At 28.7% G+C, this 20,043-nt stretch overlaps 1 protein-coding gene across 1 annotated transcript; it reads right to left on the reverse strand.

Annotated features, from left to right (window-relative positions):
• Positions 1–6,232: 6,232 nt before the first annotated feature.
• On the reverse strand, positions 6,233–7,921 carry LOC114384203 (uncharacterized acetyltransferase At3g50280-like). Its single transcript, XM_028343856.1, has one exon. It carries the CDS (start codon positions 7,864–7,866, stop codon positions 6,421–6,423), a length of 1,446 nt encoding a protein of 481 aa, XP_028199657.1. The 5' UTR covers positions 7,867–7,921; the 3' UTR covers positions 6,233–6,420.
• Between the last annotated feature and the right edge of the window lie 12,122 nt (positions 7,922–20,043).

Below are 20,043 nucleotides of genomic sequence, written 5' to 3' on the forward strand. Positions count from 1 at the left end.
TCCGATTTTTTCAAAAATAGTTCAGTTGAGCGGTTGATTTAGATTATTTTGACAAAAATAATGTTTATATTTATTAACTTTTTTTTAAAAAACAAAATACTTTTGTACAAAGTTGTGGAACAAAAGTAAGTCTTAAGTTATTTACTACAGTACTAATTATTGAAAGTAAAGTCTTTACTAAAAGTTAAATTACTTCTTTCATAATTCATATGATTCCAATTTGAGGATGGTTCTTTTTTTTCATGAGTAGCAAAATTTTAGACATTAATTAAAATATTCATAAATTAAATTATAGACAATCTGGATATTTCAATCACAAATAAATTTCATAAATTTATTTAAAGGGTATTTCATTTTGTTTGTTTGATTTCTTTATCAAAATAGCACTTTTTATCGGATGTTTTGAAGACTTGCTTTGGTGAAATCATGCTCTTTGGAAAAATATTAATTTATTTATTATTTAAAATAAATAATATACTTTCCAATATTTTTTCTCAAAACTAAAAATATATATAGTATCTATCATGATCTGAAAATATAATTATCCTATAAAATAAAATTCTTTTTTGTACAAAAAAAATATAAAACCTCTTCTTGTTTTTTTTTTTTTTTTTTGTCTTGTAATAACAAATAAAGAGTTCAGTAGTGCTTCATACGTCAGAAAGCCTAATTTTCTCTAATAAGGTCTTACCATAGACCTCTTAACTACGTGGACAGAGTCCTGAAGTGGTTCATGTGGTATTATTCACAGGGATTCGTCATCTCACCTCCTAGGATACTAAGTTCACCCAAGCCTTTAAATAACTTTTTTTGACCAAGATACCCGAGATGGAAATGTGTTTCCCTTGTTTTCTCTATATGATCTTTTCAAAATACACAACAACAGAAACTTATTTATGTTGTGTACTTTGACAAAGATCTTGTCCACATACACAACGCACAAGTATTTCCATTCTATTGTTAGGGGTGTAATTTCACAATATTTTTGTCAATATAATTATTTTCATCAAGGATATTTTGGTAAAAAAAAAGAATTTCATTAAAATATTGTGCGCGAACTTTTCAAAACAAGTGTGAGAATAACAATCCTTAATAATCATTCATAAGAAGGCCCAATATTTACTATTAAAAGTCGGCTTTTACTTTCTGCACCATCTGTAAAATGGGGAGAGCAGGAAGAAAAAAAGGATATGCAGAAAGTAAAATACTTAAATGTTTTCTTATAAGCCCCTTAGCTACGATGGACCAGGCCTGAGGTTCCCTACGGCCCTTTCCAAAACGTCACAACGGTGATAGAACTTGTATTTTGGGAAAGCCCAAAATCATGACATATTAATATGATTCAGAGAACCACATAGCTGAACCAAAAATTAAAAAATGACAACGAAGAAAATGAAAGAAACAGTACAAAAGGGGTATTACTGGGATAATGGCTTGCTTAGGATCAAACTTAAAACATGAAGATAATGAGAACGATGTTTTGACCAAAAAACTAGAGATAGGTAAGAAAGTGATTTTCATGACACAAAAAATAAAACGAAACAAATTTAATAACATTAAAAAAAAAATTGGTACATTAAATAAATCAATCAATTTAAGTTCAATTATAAAATCAACTTTAACCTTCCGTTCAGTTCAATTATAGTTTTGGGTGTTAGCTACAATATTAGGGTGCATATGAATTCTCAATACAGAATATTCATTGGATCTAAGAGGGTTTTTTTTTCCCCAAAAGCATACAAAACTCATTAAAAGATTTTTTTTTATATTTTTAATTTTTCAAAAAAAATTTCTAAATATAATTTATTTATTTTTAAATTAAAAGCCTTTTATATGATAAAATCACAATAAAAAAGCCCTAATATAATTAATTGATTTTTATTGATCCAAAGATCTAGTAAAATACTATAAAATTATCTTTAAAAAGGTTTATTATACATATAATGGAATGTCATTTGATCAATATAGTCTTTAATTAGGATGAAATAAAAGGAGGTGAGGAAAAAAATAAAGGAATCAAAATCTCAGGGACGAAGTCAAAATGGCTTGGGATGATTGGCCGACCCCAAAGTGTTAACAATATTTCTTAAAAAGTAAAATATTGACAAGCATATATTATGATATTATTAATTATCATTCACAAATTAGATTGTTTTTATATTCTTTTCATCCTTTTGGACTTTCATTAATATTCTTACAGTATTGCTACTTCATAAATATTTCTTAGCTCCACCGTTACAAAATTGATTTCCTCCAATTTTGGAGAAATATCTTTTAGCTCACAACGCTCATTGAAATTTCCTCAAGTTATTTGATTATCACTCCGTTGAAAGAGTTTAGTAAAAATATTATAATACTCGTAAATATATTACTTTCACTTTGTCCTCCTCACCAAAAGTAATAAGATTTTTTTTTCCAATAATTATAGCTTCATCCTCTTCCTCTTCCCCTCATTAAATCTTTTCTCTCCCTTTTCATTATAAAATATCTCCTTTCTTATTTTGAATATTATAAAATATCCCTAACATCGATCATAGACTTTTATTAATTAAATTTGTGGCATATATACTTTGACATGAGAAGAAGACAAACTCCATATCTCCATGTTTATCAAACTCTCAAGTTAATTCGTCAATTCTTATGAGTTTACTAGTTCATTTATCCTCTCTGAATTAACTCTTGAGTAAACTCTTTTTTAGTGGACTCTGGGTAGACTCTATGAACTCTAAGTAAACTCGGTAGACTCTCAATCGTACAACCGAGTCAACGAATAAGTAAGTTTAAAAAATTAGACCAAAGTGTAAGTCATTTTAGGTTGTTTTCTGTTTGTTTAGTGTTCAACATACATTGAATTAGTGTGTTATTCTCAAATACAAAAATTCTCGCCTTTAATAACATCAAACCTTCCATGAGAATGATTTACCACTACTATAATATTTGCAGGTTATTATCTAGTAGTAATGCATTACTAGACTTAGTTATTTAAGTATTGTGAAATTTACAATTGACTATTTTACTTTATTATATTGTTGAAATATTTAATTGATATGTTATTTATAAATATTTTATTATTATTTTTATATGAAATGGACTCTTACGAATCTACTAATTAAGTTCATGAGTCGAATTTATAAAATTCTTAAGAGTTTATGTAAACTTTCGAGTTTGATAACCTTAACTATCTCTCAAAGTTTATTTTGGCTTTAAATGTGGTTGAACGAACTCCTTTTGCAAGAAAAATTGGTGAAGAGTAGCCTGGCCGGTGCATGCAGCTATATTATTAGCACGTGAGATTTAGTTGCAATTGATCACTGTAGTTATTGTGCTATGACCGTATCAATGGAAACTCCTGTGTGAAATGATATTGACGTACCCTTGTTTGCAGATACGTTTGGGGTTTAAATTTGCAGTATCAGAATTGAAAACTGGATTGGCATACTACTGCAAATTAATGCCAATAAAAGTAAAGCATCGTAGACCATTCATCATTTTCCATTCCATGAACCCGCAAGGTTCATTGTACGAGCAGTTACCACATTGTGTGAGATACCTCCAAATTCCATAAACCTAATGCGTTCTACGAATAATATTTTGTGGGCTGATAGTGAGTAATGTGGAAAAATTGTATGTCGGCATACCATTGACCTAGGGTACTAGACATGTGGGGGATGTACATCGAGTTTAGGGAAGCTAGTTGAATTGTACGTACATTAGAATTTAATGATTTATTACAATACTAATAGATTTTTTTTTACTGCATACTAATAGATATTTGATGTGAACATAGTGGATCCGTAATTCTCTTTTATTGGTCTTGTTTTGATCGAGGGCTATGAATATTCTTCACAGAAGTTAATTTTATTGAAGTTAAGAATATTTGCACTGTGATGAAAATAAAGACCTGTTATGAACTGCTCTATCTTGGGTTTGAAACCCAATCCGTATAATGGTTCATCTTGTTTCGTATGTAAGTGTTACACTAAACCTTATTATTCAGAAGAAGTGCAATATAATTAAATATGTGAACAATGGTGGTCATAATTACATATTCTGATGTTGGAAATAATGGTAGTCATAATTACATATAAGGATAATAGTAGTAATGATTGTCATTATAATGATAATGATGTACAGGAATGATAACATGATGGTGGTGTTAATCATAGTAAGTATTTTTTTTGTTTCATTATAGTTATCGTGTAAGAGAAAAAAATTTCAAAATAATTATTATTTTAATTTTTTATTGTAATATTAATTATCTTTTTATTTATATATCTTATAATATTAATAGTGAACAATAAAATTTACAAATAAATTAATGACGATACAAAATTATTTATAAAATTATTATTCTTTATCATCTATTTATTACTTATTCTTGATTTTTGTAAAAAAATATAAGACAATAATTATTTTGGGACGAAGGAAGTAATGTTTATACAAATGGAAAAAATAAATTCAATAATATAAAATAAAGGTTGAAGATGTAACTTCTTTTTTTATTTTATATTATTTGTTCATAATGCACTTCCCCGTGTAGGATAACTTTTTTCAAATTAATGAACATGTAAGATAAGTTTATGTTATCCTATCAACTCATAAAATAATAAATTCAAATAATGAACTTCTCCATGTGGGATACCTTATTTTTTTTATATTTTTATCATGCACTTATAAATTAGTTCTTAAAAAATCTTAATTAAACATAATTCAAATTAAAAGGATTAAAAATACAATTAACTCAGAACATTTTTTGTTTTATTTCTCTACGATCATATAATTTCTGTTTCCACCAAAATCAAACAAAAATACAATTGTCATCATGCTGTTGTCCTGGGACAAATTGCTGCATGATTTGTCCAAAAAGAAAATTGTTGACAAAATGAAAAATTGTTGTCAGCCAAATAATGTCATACGATTAGCTTAAGCTTGTTTTACGCCGATGAATTCATTTTTTTATGCTTGTCTGATTTTTCCTCCAACTAACAACCTTATTTTTGTTCTAACTCCATATTATCATTATTATTATCTGATTTATTTTTTACGTTCGATGTCAGTGCTTTCGAAAGATAGTAATTTTTAATTAATTAATTTAGATTTTTTTAAAAAATAATTTAATATTTATTAATGTATAATAATTAATTTACTTTGACCTGTTTTATATTACTTGGTTCTTTGGTTTGGCCGGGCTCAAGTACTTTTTAGAACTCCTAATTTTTGTTATAAATATTTAGATATACTTTAGAAGTCCAGAGTGAGTGACTCTATTTCATCTTTTCTTTTTCTTTTTTCTTTGTATGTTTCTGGTTTTCTCACTTTTAAATCTCGGAAGTTCTGTTGCTCCAATATGATTGTGGATCATTATGTTATATATACTCTGAAAAACTTGTGCCTCACACAAATAAGTATTCCAAAACAATGTGAATTGATATGTTCGAGATAAAATTATTTATCTTTGAAAAGTATGTTTATAGTACTCCTCTTGTGATTAATTTAATTTTATGAGTCAAAGATCAAACCGTATTGCGTAATCCTAGACAGTTACAATAACAGTTTTTTTTTTCTTTTTCGAAAGAAAGCTACAACAACAGTTTGTTCCCGTCAAAATTATAAGTATCCACCTATTTTATCTTCAATTTTACTTTAATTACTTTTCTTATTGCATCCATTAATTTTCTCTCAACTCTCTTATTTTCTTTTCATATTCTCTAATTTCGTCCAATCCATCACGTTTTAGATTGTCGGGACTCTTGTCCTGTCCCTTACTGTGTTTTATGATGGGGTCTCTTTTGGCCTTTTCCTATTTAACTTCCCCCAAATCAGAGTAAACGAAAACACAATCCAATATTCAAACGTGACACAGCACTGTCTACAAATTTTCATTTATTAGGCAAAGTGGAGCAACTTGATTGTTCTGTGTCCGAAAACTTTGTACATCTGAATTTGGTTGATATAAATCATCTACTGTATAACTCTGATATCATCGAGTGCATATTATTAAGTGGTATGGTATTGGTAGGGTTGATAGAATCAAAATAATCCGTAAAAATGCACACTTCAATTCAACGGGACAAGTCTCTGACGTGCCGTTATTCAACTCACAGAATCCAGTACGGCAGTACTTGATCGAATCCCAGGTTTTTTTTTTTTCAATTGGTGATATTAATTATATAATTTTATTACAACTGTCTCTGAAAACTCTATCACGATAAAAATCCAATGCTGGAAGAGATACGAAAAGGAAACCATTTCATAAGCTGAAAAACATCATACTCAAATTAAATAATAAAGAAAAAAAAAAGCCCTAAAAAGTAACACTGTCACAATGATACAGCCCCCATCACCGTCCGAAGACGAGCATAACGTGACCATGCGAGCAAGTAGTTATAATACGCTGGATACACCATAACTGGACACGTGTCATAATTGAGACGTTGCGTATTTCATGAATTCGGGATCAGACTCTAGCGCCTCCATGGTTTGGGGCGCTAGAACAACCTCCAAACCAACGGTTCCTGTTCCATCTCTTCCGGGGAACGCCGAGATCTTACCGTCGAATTTGTTCGCTCTTCCACTTCGCACTGCCAAAGGTCTTCCCCACCCGAAATTGTTATCGTACATTGGAAACCTCGGAGAACTACCCATTGTGATGGATGCACCGTCAGGGTTCCCAAGTGGGAAGCACCTCGGGTTGCGCTCCCAATCGTCTACGAAGCGTCGCACCATAGCGTCGTCGTGCGCCTTCACGTTTTTGTTCAGCTGCTCCGCGCACCACCGTAGATCCCTGGACAACACCTCACCCGCGGAAGCATAAGTAGGCACGCTCTGAATCGCGTTCCCGAAGTAGTACGCTTCCAGTTTCGGTTCTATCCGGTGACGACAGTTAACCGCCATTCTAAACGTCGTCGTTTTGGACGAAGGCAGTTTCCTCGCCCGCGTTACCCCGCGCCACAGAAGCGCGCACACCGATTGAAACGAAGAAATCTCCACCGTTTCGGTAACTGTTTGCGGTTTCGAATTCACCTTGAACCAAGTCTCGAGAATAGTCGTCGCCTTGTTCTCCTTTAGTAGATTATCGTTGCTTTGCTTCCGCATCAACTCGCCGGCGATGTTGTTGTTGTTGTTGTTTTCTGGCCAGCGGCGGTTGTTGGCCTTGGCTTTCAGCTTCTGAATTGCTTCGCGGCTAAAGCTGAAGATTCTCTCGCGCAGAGGCACGTTGGCGTCGAACGTGACCTGAGGACCGTCCTCCGGTAGGCGGAGAACGGCGTCGGAGATGAGAAATGAGTCGCGGCGGAAGTCCGGTGTATTGCGGATGCAATTGCTGGCTCCTCTGGAGAACTGAGCGAAGGTGTTGAAGAAATTCCAGAAGGAGGTGCCGTCGGTGACGGCGTGATTGACGGCGCAGCCGATGAAAATGCCGTCGGCGAGTTCGGTGACCTGAACGGCGAGAATAGGAGAGAAATGACCAGTGTAGCTGACTTTCCGATCGAAGGAGAAGAAGTCCTTAAAAGATTGAGGAACATCGAGTGGGGAGAGTAAGTCACAGATGCGGAGGCCGGTGGCATTGGCGTGGATGAAATCGACGCCGGCGTCGTTGCAAGATATATAGAGGTAACCGTGGGAGTCGGTGATTAAACGGCCGGCGAGAGGGGGAAAGAGAGAAAGAGTGCGAGAGAGTGCGGATTTAAGGAGAGGGATTAAAGAGTGGAGTGGGAGATTGGGGTGGGTGAAGAGGCATCCCTTTTGGATGTAGTGGCAGGACAACATGGGGAGGTCCGAAACGGAGAGTTTGAGGTTTCCCAGAGTGGACTTTTGGTCTGGGAAGACGGTGCATTTGGAGAGCATGGTGGGTGCAGGAGAAGGCATTTTTGTCTTATCTTTCTCTCTTTTTTTTAATTGGGCAAGTGTGGACTCAGCAAGTTAGGACTGTCCCGTATATATAGGGCAGCAAAAGGTGTCCTGGTTCGCGGCATCTATTTTGAAAAATGAGCAGTGAAATGTAAGAATAAGTTTTGTACGGTGTAATTCTTTTTTCTGAAAATAATAAATATTAAAAATCTTGAAATTAATCCTACACTATTATTAAGATGAATTTTGTTTCTTTCAATAATTTTGTTTTTACTTGTACCCGTATAAGTATTTTCAAAGAACTCAATCATTTGTCAACTTTGTACGTTAGATCTTGTTGGTTGGACGATATAGTTTTATTTCTTCTAAATGTAAGATTAATTAAATTTTTTGTCTCTTGATCTTTTTAGATTTTAATTTTTAGTCTCTTATATATTTTTGACAATTTCTTGTCGGTTCTTTTTAAAAAAATTGTTTATTTTTAGTTCATAATTTATTTTACTGTTTAAAATTAGTTGTTATTTTATTTGTTGTTAGTCTCTTGTTTAAAAAGATTGAGTTTTAAAAATATTTTTATGAATTTTTAATCTCTTAAGATTTTATTAAATCATTAGAGAGCTAGTTAGTTGAAAGACACAAATACCACAAAACTTGTAAGGAATAAAAGAAGAAGTGATATCCCTTGATGTTATCTTTGGAGATATGGTTTGAAATAACAATTTACAATTATTAAATTGTGATTAAATTGAGAAGCATGTAGGGGGATTTTTTTATCATGGATTAAATAATGATGATAGTAAGCATAAAAGCCTTTTGACACTTGGAGGAGGAGGGTGTTGTTGGCAAACGAAATGCAGAGACACGTGGGATTGTCTCGGGGTGGATATTATTTATGGGAAGGTTGAATGAACTTGAATAGAGAGAAGAGAGATATGGTTTGGTGGAAAATTGGGACACAAATGGCCGGAAAAAAAGGGAAACGAGGACGTACTTGACTTAGATATGTTATTTAAAAAGCAAAACAAGTATCCCAAATCCAAGTAATAAAAAAGATGTGATGCAAATTTGGAGATTACTATGGATCTTCAAGATTTTTCTTAAAATCCCAGGGCCTCTGGTGGCTGGTCTGTCTTCAAGGACACAATGCAAATATATGCTGTGCAATATCTGATCCGATTTGTCTTCTTATGCAATCTGTTTTAAATTATCACTTCAATGCATGTGTTTTCTTTCTTTCTTTCGAAATGAAAAATAAAAGAAAAAGAACAACTTGTTCGGTCGTATACTGATATAGTTCGTAAAATGAAACAAATTATTTAAGAATTTTGATTTTTTGTCATAAAAAAAAGAATTTTCATTAGGACAACCAATTCTAATTAAAGTAAGAATCAATAGTTTTATCTCTTCATAGTGGGCAAGTAGTTGTTTTTTTCTTGAATTTTCTAGCATTTGTCAAAGTAAAAATTTGTTATTTATACATCACCAGATTTATATCTTCCAAGCGTTGCTCGCGTAAGAGATGAAACTAGTCATAAAAAAAACAAAATTTTCTTATATACCAAACAATTTCTTTTGATAAGTACCAAAAAAAATACACAATTAACCTCTTAGGTTCAACCTAGTAGCTAAAGTTTTGATAATATACGTGAAGTTATACGTTCTAGTCTCAATGTGACTATTATAAAAAAAATGCAACTGTTAGACAAAATAATCTTAAGACTAAAAGTTGTTTTTATCAAAACAACTCCAGATTATCTTCTTATATTCGTAAAAAAATTATCTTTTTTTTATAAAAAAAGTTGATCTTCTTATAAATGCCTAAATGTGATTTTAAATATTTATTCATAATATTTAAAATGGAAGTAATTTTAATTTTAAATTACCATTACTAAAAATAAACTTTAGATGCCAGTACTAAAATGAAAAACATAAACTATTATCAGCATATAAAAAAATATGTAATTAATTTGTATGAGATTAAATCCAAATCTTAATAGTAGTATAGTATTTCATAAAATAAAAATCTTAATAATATTCAAGTGTTTAGCTAAGGAGCGCCGACTATTTGTGTTCTGTATGTGTGCTGTGATTCCGATTCCTCAAATCCCAAGAAGGTCGGCTCCTTAGAATCTCAACTGTTTGAACTGTTTCATATCATGAATCCAATATTATTACGGCTACTTGAACATTATTTTATGTTGATCCTCATTTCAATATTGAAACTTAGGTTTTGGATCATCTGATTGCTAAAAATTATAGTTAAACCAACTACTCAGAATCTCCACAACCACCATTTCTGATTTGTCGGTTTGTGTTAGCATTCATAATATCATATTACTATATGCCATATGGTGAAGATTGTCATTACAAAATCCGCATAGTTTTATATCTGTATATTTAAAGATTGTGATTATATTATTTGTATATTTATATGTGAAGAGATTTATTACAAGATAAGTTAGCTCGTAGCACATTTTGGACTGTGGTATAGTTAATTGTTTGACTAAACATAGTATATTATTACTATATTGCAGCTTTATAATTATGATTAAAATTATATTGGCTTGACAATGCAGAGGGGCATAATGTGTTCTGCCACTGTGGACAGTGGGGTTTGTGTTTTGTCCAAGTTCTGAGATCCTCTTATAACAATGTACCTTGGAATCAGCCACGTGGCTCACAGTTCAGGGCCAACCATGTAGGTTCTCTGGGTTCTATGTGTGACAGTGAACTTGACAGTTGCCAGGTGTGTGACAGTGCAAAGCAATCATGACTAAAAATTAGCAATCTACAAAGTACAGTGCTATTCTGCCTAGGAATTATTCAAATTACAAAAATTTAGTGCAATACTATTTTGGTCATTAAAATATATTTTGTTTTTCTTCTTAAAGTTTTTTTTTTTTACTTTACTTTTGGTGCTCGAAAAGTTTATTATTTTGATTTCAGTCTTTATTATTTTATGTAGTCCTTTTAATATATTTAGTGCAATAATATTTTTCTTATTTTTAATTAGTCGTCTCTTTAAAAAAAATATTTGATAGAAATTAAAAGCAATGATCTATGTATTACTTTTAGTCTAAAAAAACTTAATTATACATTTTATCAATGAAATTTTGTAATTTTATAGTCAAAGTTTATTTTCTGTAAATTTTATCATTGTATTAATTATTTAATTTTTTCAAACTTTATCACTCCGTTAAAATTTCTATCAAATGTCAAACAAAAGGATGTCGTCATAGGTGACATACATACCATGCTTTTTTTTTATGAAATAAATAGATGTGTTAAGGCCAATTGAAAGGAGCAATTTCAACTAAATTGGTACCTTAACCTTCAACATCGAAAACAAAACACTCCACTATATTAAAACCAAAATAATAATTAAAATCATGGGGACAAAAATCAAAATTCATGTATGATCATTCAAATTTATAACAAGGAACATTATATTTATTCATATAAAAGTCTTCCTTGGTAAACAAGGGAAGAGAATCCCATCAAACTAAACTATTTGTGGAACTACCATGAACAAGTCAATTTGCACACAACAATTACTCTCAAGTCTATTTGTACATAATTTTTTTGAAAGACTAACATGCTGATAATTATATAAGTAACCATTTTAAGACTTTAAAAAGTTATAAAACTAATTCAGAAATACAAAATAAATTGAGGACCATTCTTATATTTTAGGAAATTTTTTATTGTATCTTAAATAATAAAAAGTATTAAAAATACAACGGAGTATATAAAAAAAATTGGAAAAAAAACCCTGGTGAAATGATAACGTGATTAAATAGAAATAAATGACCAGTTGGCAAATGACATGGACAGTCGAATCTTTGTGCTATAAAACAAATTAACAAAGCGTTGGCCGGTAATTAATTCATGCACCTGCTGCGTGTGTGATGCTGACTATCAAATTGCTCCAATATTTAGTTGATAAAATAATTACTCTAAGTGACAGCATACGTAAAAAAAAGTCGACACCAGAAGCAACTACAATAATTTACACATCACACTACTATTAGCCTAATAATAAGTTTAGGTTCATTAATGAAGGTGCAGGGCAAGTGTGAGTGTTGAGCATCACAATTCATATTTGAGCATTTGAAGGAGCATTTGCATAATGAGTAGTGTAATCCCAACTTCCAAATATGAGTTGACGTCCCTTTAATGTGGCTTGTTGCGAGAAGATTCCAATTTCTGAAGGCAAAGGTTCAGATAACCTACTAACTGGGCCATGGGAGTAGTATAGGAGTTTTATTTGAAATCATTACAATTTGCATCACTATCATTTAATTATGCTCAATTTACTGCATTAGGGCTCTAATTTAATTGGTTCGACAATATACATAAACTACGTAAAAAAGCTAAATTATGACAAAAACTTATTTAAGAAAGCTTAATTTTACTTTTCTTTCATAATGTATTCAAATCGTCTAGCTTTGATTTCCTTATTTTTAATTTTACTAATTAGGTTTCGATTTTATTTATGTAAACAACTAGGTTCTTTTATCGGTATATCATCAATTCTTTTTAACAATTTTTGTCAATATATCTTAAAATTTATGTAACACTTACATATTAACATAATAATTGACATAACTATTATCTCACAGGGTCGTATGTCTGACTCACATGTTAAAATGACATTAACATGATGATGTAGTATTAATGTATTGACATAATGTTAACAAGATTCAAATTACACTTTTTAAAATAGAAAAGTACAATTCATTCTTATTAATATTATTATTATTTAAACATATCTCTTAATTAAAAATTACATTCTTAAGAGTTCAAATAAATATATACTATATCTTTTCATAAGTCCTCTTAAATTTTAATATTAAACTATAGAAATATAAAATAACAATGAATTATGTTAACACATAAAAATTAAAAAAAAAAATTCTTTTCAAATAATTAAAAGAATTATTAGAAAAATTTACAATGCAAATACATAATTAATGTTATTATTATAATTAATTAATTAAATCTAATAAATATTTAAAATCTAACACGTTCCTAGAAACCTAATAATTATTTCTTTTCATACAGTTAAGAAGAATATTCCTTTTTTTGTTCAATTATTATAATAATATATCATGTTAGTAATTATTTAATTAAATATCTTTAAAATTTGAATGTGTCTAAATATTTAATTTTATTATCATATTACAATTTTAATTTAATAAATTATTTAATTCATTTTTTATTGGTGACTATAAAAAAAGTCAACATATTTACTCATAATAAATATTTTGTAAAAAGGGGTAAGACTCCAATAATTTTTTTTGGATATGATGGCAACTCATGTCATCTTTGGATGTTAACAATGTCTCACGTACTGATGGTATGCCGTGATAGGAAAAAAAAAAAAGGTGGAAAACTTTTATTTTGGAAAATTAATCTTAAAAATGTGTTGGAATTTAAGAGTCTGGTTATGCTTAGAAAATATGTCTTTTGTGAGAAGAATGAATAGGTGTCTTATGCTTGAGAAAGAAGAAAAAAAAACAAGACATCTAGAAATAAATTTGGTCTTTTTGTATCATGAGAATATGTTGTGTCTCTCTTCCTTTTTTTTTATTCTTTTTTCTCACTTTGATTTTTTTGTCTCCCTGCCTTATAGCTATAGGTCTTATTGGTGTTGTTCTCCCATCCGAATTAGAGCTTCAACTCGATAATTTGGGTTCCATGAAACTTCATTTTTAATTGAGAACAACAGCAGCAAAACTTATATATGGTATTGTGTCTAAGTTTAAACCTTTTAATAAAACAAAAGTATATCAATCAATAAAAGACCAAATAAAAAAAAAATCTAACAAAAGAATAGCATAGAAATTAAGGGTGACAATAGAGTAGGGTATAGCATGGGTTGGGATAATGACGAGAGTGACAAAATAATAGTGAGAGGGCGGTAGTTACAACATTGAAAATAGAGGCTTTGTAGAGGTCGTAGAGAATGGACAATTTTTTTATTATCAATGTTTCTAACCTAGTTTCTTGATAATTTTGACCACTATATATATAAACTGGTCCTAAATTAAGAAATTTAAAAGTGAGAACAAAGGTTTTCATGTAACTATTGAGGATTAGCATGCGGATTCTTGTTTTAAGGTTTGTTTTCATTTTTATTCCTTCCATTTTGTTTCATAGCTTCACCTATTTTACTTGGAAGAACAACGTACAGCAAACAGCAAGTTAGTTTTAGAAAGAAAAACATATAGAATTCTCTCTGCTAGTTGTTGTGATAAATGACAGAATATATTATTCATAGGAACAAGAGAGAGTAGTTGGTTTCTCTCTCTTTGTTGTGGTAGTTGTAACCATGATGATGTTGTTGAGTTCTTTTCTTGAGTCAACTGCAGTATACATAATATTAATATTCCTACCTATAATATGCCATGGCCATTTTCCATGGTTCATACGGATGATAAATATACGTGACTTGAACTTGGTCATTTAAGGTCACCTACTGCTGCTGCTGCTGCAGGTACGCAGTGTTCAAAGTCTCAAAAATGGCTTGAGTACGCACAAACAGGTGGGATGTGAACATAATTTTGGAGAGTATTAAAAAAACGTTTTTTTAATTATGATATTAATATAAAATATATATCTGATTTTTTCATTAATTTAATCTTAACGTTTTTTTTAATTATAGTATTAATATGAAGTATTTATTTGATTTTGTCATTAACTTAATCTTAACGAAAACATTAAATCTTTTCTTCTTATCATGTTTTATTCATTCACAAAATTAAACATGATATATTAATTTGTTTAAGAAATTTGAATTAAATCTAATATTATTTGGATCGACCAACAACATTTTATATAATAATATCACTTTTTAACAAAAAAAATTATCATATTTTCTGATTGAAACTTATTAAAAGCTATATAAAAACTACATAATTAAGAAAAAAATTCATTAAATACAACATCAGAAAGGATTAAAAGCATGTTTCAAATAATATGTTGGTATAATTTCTCACAATTATATATCAACATTTTATTATTTTTCTACAGACCGGGGTTTGGCTGGGGCCTCGCCTCGGGGGAGATGAACGTAGCCTGTTAAGTGATAACCCGATGTATGATTAAATAATGGAATCTTGGTCTCTGGAGAAAATATGAATTAATTTGTTGTTATTAACAACTTAAGGATTGTGACGTTAATTTAGTTTATTTTTTAGATTTGACACTAGCTAATAAGTTCTCCACACAACTCAACTAATAGTAGTGTATTTTTTCAAGTCTCGTAAAAGATGTTAAGGACAATAATTTTGTCCGCTGAACAATTGAATCTGTCTTTTTATATCAGGACAATATATTAGTCATTACTCATCAATATTTTTATCCTTTTAAGAGAACATAGATATCTTGTATAGGTATTTTGGATTTGAGTTTGGAGAGAATATTGTTTGAGTTGAATATCATTATTAAGAGTGATGATTTTTTAATATTTAATGTTATATGTTTAAGATTATATTTCAAAATTACTTATTAAACTTAAATAAGTTGGTTCAATAAATCCACACGCCCGTCTTAATTACTTCACCAAACCAAATTTGTAAAAATGATTTTAAGCGTTATTTCTATAAAATTAAGTTTCCAAACAAATTTGTAATGTGCAAACGTACGTAATTTTGTGGGTAAAAAAATGTCGCCAAACTGAGTATATAACCTATTTTGTTTTCATAGCTCACTTAAAATCATCTATTTTTTTTTAAATCAACAAAGTGAACATATTTATATTAGATATTGGTACTTGCAAACGTAATTATTATTATTATTATTAAGGTTGTTGTAATTATGAGAAAGAATTGAATCAATAGCGGCTAACTGATATTGGTCAAAACCACATTCTTATAACTTGATTTGACCTAAACTAATCAGAACAGCCTCAAATTCTTGAACGATACTAATTTATTTTTCGGTTAACGATCAGATCACACTTCAACTTGTTCTAATTATCTTTAGGTCAGACAATATATTTTGACTTATAATTAATAACAAGTAGGGGAATGTAAATTCGTAAACTATTTAAATTACACTTCTTAAATACTTAATCAAAGTAATTTTTTGTTTTCTTAAATTAATAATTTTTATGTTTGGTTTTGGATTAATTAAATAAATAAAACAAGTTTAATTTTTATAAAATTAATAATAAAATATTACCTTAAAAGCAATAAAATCTCTTAAATATAAAAAAATATTACTTTCAAATAATAAAAGTGATATATTTAATAAATTTTAATTTCATCTAATAAAAATATAATTACATATTTTCATGTTTTTATGTTATTTCTTTCTTTCCTTACTTTGCTACATCTTTTAAAATAAAATTATCTTCTAAATATTAAATTAATAACCTTAAAAATACATCAATAACATGCATGTTTAATAAATGGGAAAAAAAACTATCAAGTTATAAATGACTTTACAATAAGTTCATATATAACTTATTTTCAAGGCTTAAATATCTTTTAAATTCTCTATTTGGGACAAATTTATTTTTGGTTCCTCATATTAATTTAAAAGTAACTGTTTTAGTCTACTAATTTAGAAAATAACTCACTTTTGGTCTTTATCACTATCAGGAACTAAAATGATAGAAAAAAAAATAGAGTCCAAAACTAGGTTATATTCAAAATTATGGGGACTTAAAAAAATTATTTTAAGAGGGATCAAAAGCAAACTTAGCTCAAATTTAAGAGATCAAAAAGTATTTAATCCTAAATAAATTTAACTTAAAGTTTGAATTTGTTTTATTTTTAATAAACGAGCTTAGTTTTGAGCATCATATATTTTTTTTTCACAAATTAAGCTAGCTTAAGCTTCTATAAATTCCACTTAACTTGATTCAATTACAATCCTTATGATAAGAAATAAAACTTCTTATTTTAAGTTAATTAATTTCCATAACATGTGTAATATAGTTATGTTCATGATATAATGTTTTCAATATTGTAAAATATCTGTTTTTGCGTATATGATTTTATTTTTCTATTTTTAAAAATCACAATCTAAAACTTGAAAAGCTTAAAGCTTAAAAGATAGCTAATTTGATTTAAAGTGTTTGGTAAAAATAAAAAAATATTTGAAAGGCGGTAAGAGTAAGATTAACTAATAAATTAGCTTATAAACAGAAAATGACATAAAAGATATGTTTAACTATTTGATTTTAAATCGAAAAAAAAATAACTTCAAATACATAAATTAGTAATGATAAAAATGAAAAATAAAAAAATTATTAACTTACAAAGTAATTTATCTTTATAAGGTAGTTGAAGTTTCTTATAATTAAAAACTATTAAAATAAGTTTATGTATTAAACAAATTTTAAAATTAGTTTATAAACTAGTCAAAATGATAAATTACAAGAGTAACTTACCAAACTCATTCTAACAATGTGTAAGTGTGTGTATAATAAAAAAAATATTAACTAATCTACTTTTGTTTGTCCATGCATGAATTATAAAATCTAGCCTAATAAAAATATTATACAAGTACGTCGAGATTGTGTTAAGTTAGACGCACATATCCACTAACTGCTCACTGACAGATAGAGATATAGCTATTTCATTTACAAGTAGAGGTGCAATTCTCCTGGTTGATATATTTAGAAATTAATGGTGGTTTTAACTTCCACAATATAAATGGAACTGAAAATGAAATACTACGGAGTATTATTTTCACAGAAACGGCAATAAGAATAGAATTTAAGACTTTTATGCATACTATCTATATTCCTCTCACTGCTAGATCAAATTATAGTGGGTTATAACAATTGAACTTAAGACTTTATGTTTTTTTAAAATTAATTTGTTTGAATAAATATTATTAATTTATGTGTCAGTGACTATTGAAATGAAATCAAAAGAAATTAATGTGACTTTATACATCGTAAGCACCAATAACATTCATTTTTCCCTCCTTAAATTAATCTTTTACTATTACCAAACATTAACTTGATTCGAAAATATTTATTCTGAATTTTCAAACTAAAAATACAAAAAAAAAATAATCAATCCCAAGATGCAAAAGTACATAAATCATTAATAATATTTTAAGTATAAAAAATCGAAATAAGTTTAAAGTTACTTTACTAAATGTAGTCCTAAATTTCATACATAATACTAGTATAAATTTCAATCAAATACCGTATGACATTAATTAATTGACGACGCCTAAATTCATCGGATGCTAAAAACAAGGACTGGTTGTCTTAACGCACCACCCAATGTTTAAACAAAATTGTAGTAATTGTACAAAATATTTTATCATTTGTTCGTGTATTAGTGGAAATATATTACTAGTGTTACACTGTTATTTGATGAATTTTCTTAACTTTGACGCAATTGATCAAACCAAACTTCACATTCAAAACGTGCCGATTCTTTAATTTTAGACAAATATTAAAAACAATAGTTAAAAACTAATTTTTTTTTATCGATATATGTAAAGTTATGTTGATATAATTTTTTGGGTCTTATTAACTAAAAAAAGTATTTATTATGTAAATTACATGTAAACATAAAAAAATTATGAATTCCTCTTCTTTTTTTATTGGTCAGCTCCTCTTTTACTTATCTAGGTTAATTCCCCATTGCTTTGGAATGAATTTCTTTTCTTAACCAAGTGTCATCAATTATTTAACGGATCTATCTTACTACCTTAGTCAAAATTGCATTTTTCATTTTTTTTCTACCCTCGTTTTCTCTAGCTTTATCTTGAATAACCCTATATCCCTTCCTTTACGTTTCTCTTGTTTTGGATTTTTATAGTCCAATTCGAGTCGTGGGCAGGTTCTCTGCTTTATCAAATTCTACTCGGTCTCATGTTGTATTAACACTGACACAAAACACGATTAATATAATTTTTATAATTTTAAAAATGAAACAACGTATATAAAGTAAGAAAAAAAGTATTAAAGTTAAATTTTATGATTTTTATAATTTAAATAGAAATAACTTATAAAATTTAAACATTTATCAGAAATAATTTAAAAAATATTGTGTAATTCTAACAAAAAGGTAATATTATTGTGAAGGTTAGCTGGTGTTCTTAGAAAATTGGCTAAAGAATAAAAACTGACTTTTTATTAAAAAAAGTATTACTGATACACCTACATCATAATTTTTAATAAAAAAATATTATTAATTGCTTAATTAATACTGTGATATGACGACACTGTCAAGGCAATTTGTAAATAAAATATAGTGTATAGACTAAACTGTAAACGTTAATTAAATTTTGACATTTGAAACAATTTAGTGCATGCATTTTCTTAATATTTGAAATTACTACTTAATTTACAATGTAATACTAATCAACAAATTGCATTAATTCCTAAAAATAACAAATTCCATTTAATATGTGCTTAATTTACCATAAAAGGGTGATGTAGCTTTAAGATGAGTCAACAACTATGTAATGTTCTAGATGAGAGTCATGCAACTTTTTCTTGTCGGGTATATAACTATATATACTATTTTGTACACTGAAGTTGAATTTATCTGCAAGGGACTGCAATAAAGCATGGTTCACGTTCTCAACAAATACATTATCCATTTTTTATAGTCACAAATTAATGATCAATTTTTATCAAAGAATCTGAACATCTTTGATTTTGAAAAAAATATCTTTATTAATATACTTTTTCTTTTGCATATTTATCGTTATTAAAAAATATAATGGAAAATATATAGCTAGCTATATATTTAGAATCCGTAATAAAAATAAATAATTTATTCACCGAAAAAGCTTTTCTCATATGAAGCACTAATCTCTTTTTAACTTATAATTAGATGGGGTAATCATTCAAATAAAAAATAAATGAAAGTTGATTGCTTTTTGTTTTCCTATTATAAAATCCTTCTCCACCTATTTGTGCCCTTCCTCCCCAAAGCATTTCGGCATCTGTTATTCCTGGTCTCACCAGTGAAGCAAAGTAGGACAAGAACACCTTTTGTTAGGATATTTTGTATCGATCATATTTTTTTATTCATAAAATTTAAATTTAAGATTTTGTTTAAAAAATTTGAACATAATTCCACTCATACTAACAATATGTTTACAATATATTATATTAACATAATTAAAGTGTAAGTATGCAAAATTAAAACTAGATCGATTATTTATATTTTGACGATAAAAGTTATGTACATAATTAAATTTTAGGGA

The sequence above is a fragment of the Glycine soja genome, chromosome 14, assembly GCF_004193775.1.
Source record: "Glycine soja cultivar W05 chromosome 14, ASM419377v2, whole genome shotgun sequence".
NCBI classification, from domain to species: Eukaryota; Viridiplantae; Streptophyta; class Magnoliopsida; order Fabales; family Fabaceae; genus Glycine; species Glycine soja.